Source organism: Rhinopithecus roxellana, chromosome 5 (assembly GCF_007565055.1).
Source record: "Rhinopithecus roxellana isolate Shanxi Qingling chromosome 5, ASM756505v1, whole genome shotgun sequence".
Lineage (NCBI taxonomy): Eukaryota > Metazoa > Chordata > Mammalia > Primates > Cercopithecidae > Rhinopithecus > Rhinopithecus roxellana.
Window position 1 is genome coordinate 148,431,298 of NC_044553.1, and position 13,722 is coordinate 148,445,019.

At 43.8% G+C, this 13,722-nt stretch overlaps 2 protein-coding genes across 13 annotated transcripts in view; one reads left to right on the forward strand and one right to left on the reverse strand.

The window, feature by feature from the left end:
• Positions 1-7,274, reverse strand: part of EFCAB11 (EF-hand calcium binding domain 11) — a 172,815-nt gene extending 165,541 nt beyond the window's left edge. For 9 of the 10 annotated variants that reach the window (XR_004057362.1, XM_030930902.1, XM_010357212.2 and 6 more), the window contains exons 1-3: positions 7,099-7,274; positions 6,410-6,505; positions 2,612-2,657 (exon numbers count right to left, since the gene is read on the reverse strand). Coding sequence is in view for 9 of the 10 variants with exons in the window: in XM_030930902.1 (XP_030786762.1) it covers positions 2,612-2,657; positions 6,410-6,505; positions 7,099-7,173 (217 nt within the window). In the remaining variant the exon portion in view is untranslated. Of the gene's footprint in view, positions 1-2,611; positions 2,658-6,409; positions 6,506-6,866; positions 7,050-7,098 lie in introns of those variants that run through there. The other variant, XM_010357213.2, reaches the window with a different exon arrangement.
• Positions 7,275-8,422: 1,148 nt separating this feature from the next.
• The window catches only part of TDP1 (tyrosyl-DNA phosphodiesterase 1), an 89,592-nt gene continuing 84,292 nt past the window's right edge, over positions 8,423-13,722 (forward strand). For 2 of the 3 annotated variants that reach the window (XM_010357215.2, XM_010357214.2), the window contains exon 1: positions 8,423-8,484. The gene's annotated coding sequence lies outside the window, so the exon portion shown is untranslated. The other variant, XM_030930907.1, reaches the window with a different exon arrangement.

Below are 13,722 nucleotides of genomic sequence, written 5' to 3' on the forward strand. Positions count from 1 at the left end.
CCATTCTCATTATTTTAAAATCTGTCTACAGGTTGATGACTCCTACATTTCTTCAGCCCAGAACTTACTTCTGAAATTTATCCAGTCCGACTGCTTGGACATAGTAAACTAACACTTCTCAAACATATTCAAAATTGAGCTCTTAGTCTCCCTCACCCCCAAGCATTGCCTGCCCCCTGCCCCCACCCCACCGCCCCACCCGCCTGCCATCTTCTCTTTTCAGTAGGTGCCATATCATTCATCCAGCTGCAAAAGTCAGAAAACCTAGTATCATTTTTTGAATGTTAAAATTATGAGTGATATTTTTTCTTTATGCACTTTGACAGTTTGAAATTTCCCTGTGATAAACATATTTATAAATAATCAAAAATAAAAGAATCTCAAAAGAAGACATACAAATGGCAAACAGGCGTATGTAAAAGGTGCTCAATATCACTGATCAGAAAAATGCCATCAAAACTACAATAATATCTCACCACAGTTAAAATGGCTTTTATCCAAAAGACAGGCAATAGCAAAGGCTGGCAAGGATGTGGAGAAAAGAGAGCTCTTATAAACTGCTGGTGGGCATGTAAATTAGTACAATCACTATGGAGAACCATTTGGAGGTTCCTCAAAAAACTAAAAATAGAGCTACTATATGATCCAGCAATCCCACTGCTGGGTATATACCCAAAAGAAAGGAAATCAGCATATGGAAGATATCTGCACTCTCATATACTGTTTGTTGCAGCATTGTTCACAATAGGCAAGATTTGGAAGAAACCTCAGTGTCCATCAACAGATGAATGGATAAAGAAAATGTGGTACACACACTGGAGTACTACTCAGCAATAAAAAAGAATGAGATCCTGTCATTTGCAACAACACAGATGAAAATGAGAGGTCATTATGTTAGGTCAAAAAAGGCACAGAAAGTCAAACACTGCATGTTCTGACTTTTGGGATCTACAAATCAAGACAATTGAACTCATGAACAAAGAAAGTGGAAGGATGGTTACCAGAGGCTGGGAAGGGTAGTGGGGGAGTTGGGGAGAGGTGTGGATGGCTAATGGATTAAAAAAATAAAAAAAAAATAGAATAAGACCTAGTATTTGATAGTACAGCATGGTAACTATAGTCAATAACAACTTAATTGTACATTAAAAAATAACCAAAAGAGTATAATTGGATTTTTGGTAACACAAAAGATAAATGCTTGACAGCAAGGATACTCCATTCTCCATGATGTGACTAGTAATATCTAGTATTTGATAGCACAATAGGGTGACTATAGTCAAAATAATAAGCATTTTAAAATAACTAAGAGTGGCCAGGCACGGTGGCTCAAGCCTGTAATCCCAGCACTTTGGGAGGCCGAGATGGGCGGATCACGAGCTCAGGAGATCGAGACCATCCTGGCTAATACGGTGAAACCCCGTCTCTACTAAAAAATACAAAAAACTAGCCGGGCGAGGTGGCGGGCGCCTGTAGTCCCAGCTACTCGGGAGGCTGAGGCAGGAGAATGGCGTACACTCGGGAGGCAGAGCTTGCAGTGAGCTGAGATCCGGCCACTGCACTCCAGCCTGGGCGACAGAGCGAGACTCTGTCTCAAAAAAAAAAAATTAAAAAAAAAAAAGCTAAGAGTATAATTGGACTGTTTGCAATACAAAGGATTGATGCTCAAGGGGATAGTTATCCCATTTCCCAAGATGTGATTATTACACATAACATGCCTACATCAAAACTTCTCATCTACCACCTCTCTATACGTACACCTACAAAAACTAAGAATTAAAAAATAAAATAAAAACAACCAAAACCTTTTGGACAATGAGAAACAAAACAAAGATGTGCTTAAATATAATGCTATATAGTTTTTATTTATTTATTTATTTAGAGACAGAGTTTCACTCTTGACACCCAGGCTGGAGTGCAATGGCACCCAGGTGGAGTGCAAATGCTGCGATCTTGGCTCATTGCAATCTCTACCTCCTTGGTTCAAGCAATTCCCCTGCTTCAGCCTCCTGAGCAGTTGGGATTATAGGCACCCACCCCCACGCCCAGCTAATTTTTTGTATTTTTAGTAAAGACGGGGTTTCATCATCTTTGCCAGGCTGGTCTCGAACTCCTGACCTCAGGTGATCGACCCACCTTGGCCTCCCAAAGTGCTGGGATTACAGGCGTGAGCCACTACACCCAGCCTAGTTTCTGTTTTTAATTTTCATTTTGTGAGTGTTATTAGTCCGTTTTCAAGCTACTGATAAAGACATACCCAAGGCTGGGCAATTTACAAAAGAAAGAAGTTTAACGGACTTACAGTTCCACGTGGCTGGGGAAACCTCACAATCATGGCAGAAGGCAAAGATGAGCAAGTCACATCTTACATGGATGGCAGCAGGCAAAGAGAGAGCTTGTGCAGGGAAACCCCCCCTTATAAAGCCATCAGATCTCGTGAGACTTATCTGGTATCATGAGAACAGCATGGGAAAAACCCGCCCCCATGATTCAATTACCTTCCACCAGGTCCCTGCCACACCACATGGGAATTTGAGATGAGATTGATGTAGGGACATAGTCAAGCCATCTCAGTGTCTAAATAAGGTACCAAAAATATTAACTTTCATATTACCAGAAGTATTTGGATTTATTGAAGACATCACAGAATCCACTTCTATCTAGAAAAGAGGAAAAAATAATAGAACACGTAATTTTATCAAATGTTTTCACAGTGCAAATTCTTAATTCTTCAGGTGGGAATAAGCATCTATTTTATGAGAAACCAAGTTTGTTGAACCAAGCAGACAAGCAATGACACACAATAGCTATAAGTCATTTTACTTTTCCATCAACATCTGTAAAATAGCAGACACTAATCTGCTAGCCTCTAATAGCCCCCAAAACTTTATTCCACTGACCAAAACAGTTTAAGCACAGAAAATCAATTTGGCTGTCCCATATATAATCTAACAGGCAGCCTTTCTACTTCAGACAAATACAAACAATTGTTATAATGGGCACTATGGCTCTATTTTTAAATTTTTTTTCCTGGTTATAAAAGTACCACATGATTGATGTAGAAAGCACAAAAAATTATGAGGAAAATTAAAAAATCAGTCATCCAGTGAAAATCATTGTTATCATTTTAGACTAATCAGCTTTTTTCCCCTATGCATCTTTAAACATTTGAGATTTTACTGTATAGAAAACATGAGGACCTGCTTTCACTAAATGTTAAAATATAAGCCCTTTACCACACTGTTAAAAGGGCTTTATAAACATTATAGTATTAGAGCCTTGGTGGCATCTGACATAATTTCTCCACTTCTGGTCATTGAACTCTTCCCAGTCTTGGATTTCCTGCATTTTCTTGGTTCCTCTTGTCCCTGCCAAATGGTTCCCACTCCAACTTCTTCAAGTCCCTTCCTACCCTTAAATGCTGGTATTCCCTAACGTTCTATCCTCAGACCACAGCTCTTCCTATTCTGCATACTCTTCCTGGGCAATGCCATCCAGCCTCATGTTTTGAGCAACCACATGCAAACCAAGGATCCCCAAGCCTATCTCCAGCCCTACCCTCTCCATCCAATTTCAGATTCCTATATCTCAGGGAAGCAGTAAAATCTAACAGCAGATTTTCACCACCATAACCTCAATAGACAGCACATTATTTAACAAGTGAATGCACCTGGAATGCTCATAGCTGCCTCAAACTCAATGTGTTCCAATCGAAACTCACTGACTTCCTCTGAACCTACTCTTAAATTTTCTCTTAATTGGTGGCATCGCTATCCCTTCAGTCCTGGTGGTCATGTCACCCTTACCACCACTGCATCCAGTCAGTCATCAGGGCCTAACTTGTCCCACCACCCACAAAGTGTTCCTAGATACTTACCAGAAAAATCTATCTTCTCTAGTCTAAATGACCACCCAGACTGTTATAGTTACCACTAGAATTAGGCCTTCCTTCTTTGTTCCCTTCACTTTCTGTTTTTCAATCTCTTTCTTGGTATCTATCACAGTTTTATGTCTTTCTACATTAAACTCTGAACTGCTTCAAAGTAGAGACTGTCTTTCATTCATCTTTATATCACTAGCAACTAGCAAGTACTCCTTTTATTAAATAGAAACAACAAATTTCATTATGTGTGGGTGGGCACGGTGGCTCACGCCTGTAATCCCAGCACTTTGGGAGGCTGAGGTAGGCAGATCACTTGAGGTCAGGAGTTGGAGACCAGCCTGGCCAACATGGTGAAACCCCGTCTCTACTAAAAATACAAAAAAAAGAAAAAAAAAGAACCAGGTATGGTGGTGTGCACCTGTAGTCCCAGCTACTCTGAAGGCTGAGGCAGGAAAATTGCTTGAACCTGGAAAGTGGAGGTTGCAGTGAGCCTGGATCACGCCACTGCACTCTAGCCTCGGTGACAGAGCAAGACTGCATCTCAAAAGATAAATAAAGTATGTAAACAACCGCATGAACGTATAAGTGATTTATTATCTAAGTATTTTATTGCTTCATGACCTGCAGTCAGTAAATATTTCATTTGCTCAAAAGCAATGTTCAAAAATGAAACCCCAAACCTCAACCTAGTCTAAAAAATCTGTTGAATTTCACAGAAATTATATATTAAGAGTCATTTGCATAATAAAAGTTCATTGTACAAATGACTAAGTTTATAGGTGACATGCTATCAGTGAATACTTTACCGTTTAGTGATCTGTGGTTAGTAAACAGTTCATTTGCTTAAAAAATAAAATGGAAAACCTCATCCCAGTATGAAAAGTAAAATCTGTTAAATTTCATGGAGTGTATGTACAGTATGTTACATCACTGTATCTGTCATTAAATTTCTCATTCTAAAATTGAAACCAAGTAGACTCAAGGGTGAGAAAGGCAAAATGAGACAAGATACCTTTCCAAGTGAATCCAAGTTAAATACAATGCTTCACAGGCTGACTCATTTTAGCTGACCTGCTTTTTAATTCCAGCTGAAATGATTACAGGTAAACAGGAGAGCTGCAATTTCTAAGAGTTGGCCCTGACTACTTCTCTGAGCGCCATAATAAGCTTCTCAGTAACTAGGCATCCCCTCATAGCTGAGCCACTCTGAACCCACCTGGGCTGTCCATGCAACCTACTTGGGTCAAGAGAATATATTAATACTTAATGTGCATCACAACTTCACAGTATGTTCTGTTGACACAAATAGAGCAGAGAAGCATGACATCACAGGGTCCCTGGCTTTGCTGGGCTTTCAATCTGACAGAAAGGCAGAGCCCACTCATCAGGAACAGCTGGGCCCTAATTAACTGCCAAGCTCTCTGGTCTAATGAGAGTGAGGGATGGCATTCCAGGCCGAGCTCTGAGTGCTCCCTTTGCTTGACGGTGGCAGCTCAATTTCTTGAATCTGGACAGTATCTCGACTATGACTAATTCCAGCTTAACAAGAAGGGCGCTGTCTCTAGAATGAATGCAACAGGAAAGCAGAAAAGCATAAAGACAGAGGTGAACAGGAAGCTTGCCCTACTCAAGTAGGAGGTTCATGGAAGCTCAGCTCAACTCTCATTATTGGTGAATTGGTGCAATCTTTTCTGGAGAGCAAATATCCAACAAAATTTTAAATGTACATATTTCATGACCTAGCAATTATATTTCTAGGAACTTATTCCACAGATATACAGCCAGAAGGACATAAATATGTGTATCATTGCAGCAATGTTTGTAGGAAAAAAAACAAAAACAAACAAAAAAAACATATATAATCCCACACAGGAACCTGGCTAAAAAGAATAATGTGCAACTATTTTAAAATGTGGTAGTGGTGTGTGCTTTTAGGTTGATATATTGTTAAATGAGAAAAGCAAGTTAAAGTAGGCACAATATTTACCCATTTATGGTTTCAATAAAAGACTATGCATATATGTCATGGATAGAAAATTTCAGAATTACACAAAAACTGTCAATGGTAATCCCCTAGGAGCCGGACCCTCTGGTAGGCAGGGAGCAGATTTTATGCTCAACTTTATACCTTTCTGCACTGTTTTAATTTTTTGACTGTGGATGTATTTTATAAACAAAGCAACAAAAGTAAAACGAGAAAGAGACTATGTCACGTCCTCTGCAAATTTATCCTGTTACCAACACTCCCCTTTCGGCCTTCCCTCTTGGCACTTCTCTAGCATCTCGTATTTATAATGGTTATTAGCAGCCTGGTAGTGAGATAGGCTTGTGTAGGCTCCAGTGGAAAAGATTTCTACTTCATCTCTGGGCTGAGGTGTTAAGAGGAAGCTAAAATTCAGCACTGGGCACATCTCTGAAATTGCTTATAAAGCAATTTATAAACATCCTAAGCTAGCCCTGTGGACTTTTCTTAAGGTCCATTCACCATTGATCGTCTACCCCATCCCCAAATATATAAGAAAGCTCTACCTTGGAGGGCTTGTACCCAAACAGCATTACAACAGCAATTTTAAAGTCCTCTCTGCTGAGATATCCTTTGTGATCTTCATCACATGCCTTAAATACCTGAAGAACATTAAATAGCTTTAGTTAATGAGACAGAAACTGTTTCTTCTTATTTTTATTACTAATTTATATAGTTTGGACCTCGAAAATCTAAAACTTGGCCCAGCGGTAGAGTATAAAAATAGAATTTCATTATCCCAATATTAATTCTCAAGAAATCTTAAAGATGGACTGAAATCTTCTTAAAGATGGGCTGAAATTTCCTCAAGAAAGTAAAACCAGTTAATCGCTAGGATGACGCAAATTAATTCATTTAGATCACCGAGATAAATTCTACTCAAAATTCAGTCCTGGAGTTAGGAAGGTGAGGCAAAGGGGCTGGCTTTGAAAGGCGGGAGAAGAGATGCAGATTCGTGGTTACCATTAATAGACTATGTAGAGGGAAAGGAGAAGGAACTTGGAGGTAGCCGTAGTCCTGGACGGGGAGCCAGGAGCCCTGCAGCTCCAGGATCAGTCATTAACCACGACCCTTTGGACAGGCAGCCCAGGTCTTATCTGTACAACCCTGGCAGAGTGAGACCCAGGCGCGGGGAGAAAGCGAGAGGCCCAGGCCAAGCTGAAGTCCGAGGCTCAGTCGCCCTCGGGACACCTACTTCCACCCACATCCTGTGTTCCGAGGGACTGGCTTCCCACGTCTGCGACCTGGCTCTGGCCTCGGAGAAGAACATCGCGACTGCAATAACCGAACCCCAGCACCCCAACCACTGTACACCGCTGCCCCGGCCTGGCTGGCAGCCTAACGCGGCCACGCCCGCCGCGGCTCAGGAAGCCGAACTTCACCGCGCAACTCCGTCATCTCCTCCCATTGGACAACCTGCCAGCCCACTCGCGTTAATCCCGCAGGGCTATTGGCCAGAGCCTTTGTTTAATCAAGTTTCCTAGGAGCCGCCCTGGCAGTGAGGCGCCCAGGCCTGCCCCCAGCACTTGGCTCCGCCCCCTGTCTGCCCCCTTTACTAGTTGCGTGTGGCCGGAAATCCAAGCGCTTCTAGGTGCTGGTTCGATGCCTGGTTCATGATTTATTTCATTCCCTCCATCTTGCAGTAAGTTACTTTTAATCATTTCGATCTATGGCACTATGCTAAACATTATTGGAGACAAAAAGAGTGTGAACAAACATAAAGACAACCAAACGAAAAGAGCCAAGTCCAGGATTCTCGTTCAGATCAGCAAGTCATTGAGATCGAGCTCCCAGGGTAGCTACTACATCTGCTCTGTCCTCCAGATAACCCCAGCACCTAGCACTGTACAGGGCACAAAGTAGATCTTCGATGAACGAACGAAACGAGCCGTTATGTTTACACAAATGTATTTCACTCAGTCCTCTGGAAGACATGCCTAGTTTGGGAGAGATTCCAAGAATAAATACCATAAATAGCACCGAGCCCAAATCCCACAGCAAACATCCTTATTGAAGGCAAGGACTGCCGGGCGAGTTCCGTTTCTCAGAAGATTTTAAAAGAACACAACTGTTTCGAAGAAGGAATAGATATTCGAAGTTCTAGAGTCCGATGGGAACTCATTTAACATTTTATTTTACAGCAGATTTCAAAGTCTGCACCCAGCCCTTCCCAGGACACAGGTCTCCTTGCAGCTGCCTTTATCCTAAGCGTATCCTCTCTCCACTTTAAACCAAACGCCGCTGCATGGAGTCCCGGGAGCCTGAGCCATGAGAATTCCCTAAAGAGGGTGAGTCTTGCTCGTAGTTAACTAGAGAGAAGTTAGGGGACGCCTTTCTGGTTCTCCATTCGTTTTAAGAGGTCTCCAGGAGGTCAGCCAAGAGCTAGCGGAGACTAGGTCTCCCCAGCCCCGTCCTGGGTAAACACCCGGCGGGCTTTAGGACCCAGCGGTGCGCTCCCCGGAAGGGGAAGGGGCTGGGCCTGGAGACCCGCGCCGCTGCCCCGAGGGTTTCCACTGCGCGCATGCGCGGCGGTCCCCGAAGGGGCGGGATTCGAGGCGAGCGTGGGTTCCTTGCGCCTCAGGTACGTGTTGGGCGGCAGCTGGCGTGGACTCGGTGCGTTCTCTCGCGGGCTGCGGTCGGGCCCGGGATCCTGCTCCTGACTGGTCGCGGTTCGCGGGCTGCTGGGGTCCTGCAGGGATGGAGGCGGACCGCGAGGAAGCGGCGCGGCCGGGAAGACGGGGCAGGGTCGCCTAGGCCCCGGGGCCTCGGTTTCCTCCGATCACAGCGTCTCAGGGGGCGCGCACAGGCGCCGCGGAGACCTGTGTCTTGCCTGGGCGCGGCGCGAGGGGCCCCTGCTGGGGTTTTTATTCCCAGACCTAAGCTTACAGGTGCGTGGTCCCAGAAAGTGAGTAGGAAAGCGCCCACCACGTGCCAGACGCTTAAGCTTTCTGTACTTGGTTTCCCAGTATAGGAGGACGGTCACGGTACGTAGTATAGAGTTGTCCTGAGGGTGAAGCGAGTTTACACCCGATGAGGCGCTTCGAATCGTGCCTGGCCGGCCCCAGATGATCACACAGTAAGGTTGACAGCTGCTGTCATCACTTCCTCACCTTACGAATCGGCTCCCGTCGAACGCCTTCAGCAAGAGCCCTCTCACTTCCTTTGTCTCCAAACCGTTCTCCACAGAGTTGAAGCGCACACAGTTGTATTAAAAAGGCAAATCGAAGGCCGGGCGCGTTGACTCACGCCTGTCATCCTAGCACTTTGGGAGGCCGAGGCAGGTGAATCGCTTGAGGTTAGGAGTTCGAGATCAGCCTGGCCAACATGGTGAAACTCCGTCTCTACAAAAATTAGCCGAGCATGATGGCGGGTGCTTGTAATTCCAGCTCCTCGGGAGGCTAAGGTGGGAGAATTGCTTGAACCTGGGAGGCGGAGGTTGGAGTGAGCCGAGATTGTGCCATTGCACTCCAGCCTGAGCGGCAGAGCGAGACTCTTGTCTCAAAAAAAATAAATGCAATTCGGACTCCCTTTCTTTTTAAAGCCATAAGTGAGACCCCATTGTTCATAGCATAAAATCCAATTTCTTTAACAGGTCTTCTCCCCTCACCCCCTTCATCCTGGACCATTGCCTGCCTTGCCTAAGTCTTTTTTTTATGATCTCTTTCCCATCTCTGCAGGCTGGGTACCCTCTAGTTGGAATGCTCTTCACCCCATCATTTAGACAGCAGGTTCCTTTTGGCCCTCTGGGTCTCATTTATATGTTACTTCTTCAGCATATTCCAAAGATCACCCCTATTTTTCTGTCTCATACTTATAAAATGTAATGAATGTCTAACTCATCTTGGCTATTAAAATTTTTATATGTGAGTCTGTCTCTTCTGCCCTGAAATTATGCTCTGCTAGGGTAGAAACTATATTGTTAACGCCTCATTCCCAGTTTTCGGTACGTAATGACTGCCCAGTAAGTTGTTGAATGAATGCACTCCAGGGGGTAAGCATGATAACCATTTTACAGACTAAAAAACTGAGGCTCAGCAGTTAACTAACCTGCCCGAGTGCACATTTACTCCATAGTCATGGCTGGGTTTGAGACAAGGGCCCATGCTGCCTTTGGCCACACAGGAACTCAACTGAGGAGCCTGGCTCCTGGGCCCACCTGATGGTCTTTAAGCTCCATGAGAAGGAGCAACTGGAGGTGAAAGAGAAATGCCCCAGCTGGGTCTGGTATAGTGGGGAGTGAGGAAACACTTTGCAGCTCTAAATGGAGTACCTTTCATATCCACAACATGTTTTAAAGTCCTTAATAAAAGCGCTAACAGTGTTCTGAGCTAGCATTTGGTGGGAAAATTTCTTTAGATTTTTCATGTTAGTGCAGTGTTTGCCAAATTTCAATCACACTCACCTGCCTTCTCCCCACTTTGTTTTATTCTCTTAACACATATGACACGGGATTTTTTTCAGGGCCGCTTAGCCAGCTGGAGACCTCCAGCCCTGGGCTGGCCACAGGAGGTGCCCTGCCCACTCAGCCTGGCGTTGTGCGTTTGGCTTTCATCCTGGCCCAGATCCCGTGGCCACCATGCATGCTCAGCCTGCAAGGAGTGGGTGTATGAGTGAGCCTGGAGGCCTGGATGGCTGTTCCAAGTGCTGGCCCAGGCACAGACCATGCAGGACTGTGGATGGCCTGGGCGTATGGCAAGTGACTCTGGCATCAGACTCTGGTGTCCAGATGAGGGGGATGCGGTGGTGCCTGAACACTTAGAGACGCCAGGCAAATAGGGATGTATTAACAGCTCTTTTAGTCCCACCATCTGCAGCCCAGTAAATGGGAGGTGTGTGGCAGCCAGCGGTTCCCTCTCCCATTGTTCCACCAGCGGAACAGAGTGCTGCTACAGGGCTATAGCTCTATTTGCACTTGCTGTTTAGCAGGTCCCAATTTCTTGTCCTGCATCCAAGAATAATAAGGTTAGGGTGACAACCAAAGGGGAGAAGGGTGGAGATGAGTTTTATTGAGTGATGAAACAGTTCTCAGCAGAGAGGGGACCCCAAGTGGGTGTCCCCTGTCCCCACCCAAAGGTGGGCAGTTCCCCGGTGTGGCTGAGTCTGGGACTTTCATGGGCTCAGAATGGGGGAGTGTGTGCTGATCGGTTTGTAAGTATGCAAAAAAGGCTAAAACAAAGGCACCACTCAAAGGTGGGCTTGACAATGTAAAAAACCAATTAGGGAAGGGTAGGTATATGTAAAGTAGGTGAAGGGTGGGGATTAATTAGAGGAAACCGTGCCAAGTGGGAAGAGAGGTTATCAATCCGGTCTGTGGATTTATCCAAGACTTGTAGCTTGGCTTTCAGGCTTTAAACTGTCTTTGGTTTGCAGGTGGGGTTTTAATGAGGCTCTGCCCCTATCTGCCTCTGGATTTGTCTGCCTCCTGCTGCTATCACATAGACTATCATATACTTAATATTTTTGTTTGAATCCAATCATTCTTTTACATAAAGTAAACTTTATTTTGCTATTTCAAATATAACGTAGCCATCAGATACCTTCTGTTGATGGTAAACAAAATTGTTGGTGCCTGCAGAAGAGCCCAAACCCTGCTATTTGTTCCAAATCAAGATTAAAAGCATTTCTACAACACTACAACTTTCTTCTTGATTTAAACAGGGAGTTGGATTGGACGGGAAAGGGAGGTACTTTCATAATGTCAGATCCCAATCACTTCCACTTTAGGAAACACTATGCTGTCCTGACTGAGTGCCAGGATTCAGCATCAACACAGCTGTATTGTATTTTCTGACTCTTTCGGTACCACTTACCAAAAGTGTGACTTTAGATTTATGCTGTACCAAGCACTGCCCAGGCAGGGAAGATAGATGATAAACAATGGAAGGAAGGCTCTTGGGTTCTACATTTGTTAAAACTGTACGACTTGATTACAAAGCACTCTGGAATGCTAGGCACCAGAGCCTGTACGAGGGAAGTAAATTCTGTTACTGGTGACCATCCAGTTTTCCAAAGTAAAAATTTGATATTGGTGTTTACCAGCAGTTCTTTTCCAGCCGGGTGCGAGCCTTGATTTCATAAAGAGGTTGGTAAGCTGCTACACTTAACAACAAAACACAATTTTATTAGTGTATTGCACTAAATTGTGACCCAACAAATTGTATTGGGTTGTCTTTAATAAGCGACTCAGGCATATTTTTGAATGTCAGCAGGTCCAAAACTTTATGTATAGAGTAGAACCTCAAAAAAGACTTTGTTCTCTAGAAAATGTCTTTTTTTAAAGCTTTGTTCTATTTTTTACCCACTTGTCCTACTTTGTTGGAGGGAATTCCACTTCCATATGGTTTTAGAAAATGTAGATAATGATAAAACTAAAAAACCTTTGAAATTCTCCAAATAATTCACAGAGTCGCTAAGAATTTTACCTACAGAATTCTCAGGGTTTGGGAATTCCATTTTATTTATATAATGCAGGCAACCATATTTGTTATGGTAGCCTCTTAAGATTCTGCAAACTGCTTCTAAGAGTGGAAGCTGAATCCTTTCTCGTCAAAAACTGCGACCTGCTAACCGCGTTGGTTTAGAACTGTTTTAGAATTCAGAGGAAGCTAGAGCTGACATTCAGAGAGTAGTTTTTCCGAAGGTGTTTCTTTTGTCCCTAAATAACTTTAAAGTCACAAAACTGTAGCCACTGAGATAGTTTCTTCAAAGTGAATTGTAGCAGCTTAAATACCTATATCCAGCAACTTCTAGACTCTAGAATGCTAGAGGAACCTAAGGTTTTGTGGGTTTTTTTTTTATACCGGAAGGATTAAAAACGTTTAAGGAAACACTTCTGAGCTGCTTAAGTAGGTGTTGAGTAGTAAATCAATCTGAATCTCTTTCATGGAGGAAACTGGGCACTCAGACCCCTTTAACCATGACAATACAATTCTGCAAACCTGGTTATCTAGTTTCTTAACCCTTAGCAGATGAGAAACAATTTAGGGAAAATATACCTATGCTATGAGTTTTAATAAACCCCTTGAAGTGGGCTGGACAGAGTGTAGAAATGAATAGAAACTTTTAGAAAGCAGATATGAAGGCTCAAAAGAGCCAGACAGTCTAGGGTCACTATTCCAGAAGCAAGTGGCCCCAGCCCTCTCTGCAGTCCGTAAGGCTTTGGCTGTGAGATAGTGTGTTCATGCCGGATGGGGTAATAGTGACCCTGAGCCATGTAGAACGGGCCAGATTATTGTCTTGATGCATTCTTGCATAAAAGCTCCTCAAAATGTGTAATTTACAGAAGGCTTGCTTGACTTGACTGGTAGTTAATTGAAGAAGGTTAAGAGAGACAGTGTGAAAAGGGATAGATACCTTTAAAGTATTTCCAACCCTCCACCCCCTGCTGTGTCCACTGAAAAATCATGAGATGTATACATTTAGAAAGGAGAGCTTAGTTCTTATAAAGAGATACAGCCTGCAGTGTGGCCTGACAAGCTAGGAAGCACAGCCTCAGGCAGAGACTTTTAATGGCATCCCAGGGAGGAGAGGGTAGAACAGGGATTTATGCTGAATGGTATGGTCAAGTATACATATTCAATGGGTGTGGGAGGAGCTATGAATATTCACCAAGGGAGGCACATGTGCATGTGTAATGAGCAAGCGTGCATGTTTCGTGCATCTTATGTTCACTTTGGGATGGAGACTTAACATTTGAATGATTTACAATTAGGCCCTCTATGTCAAAAGGTGAAGGAGGGACAAGGCACTCAGTGCTCAGCCTTTGAGGACTGGTCAGAACCAGTCTGTGGTTTCTTTTCAGGAGAAAGTTACTGAAGTT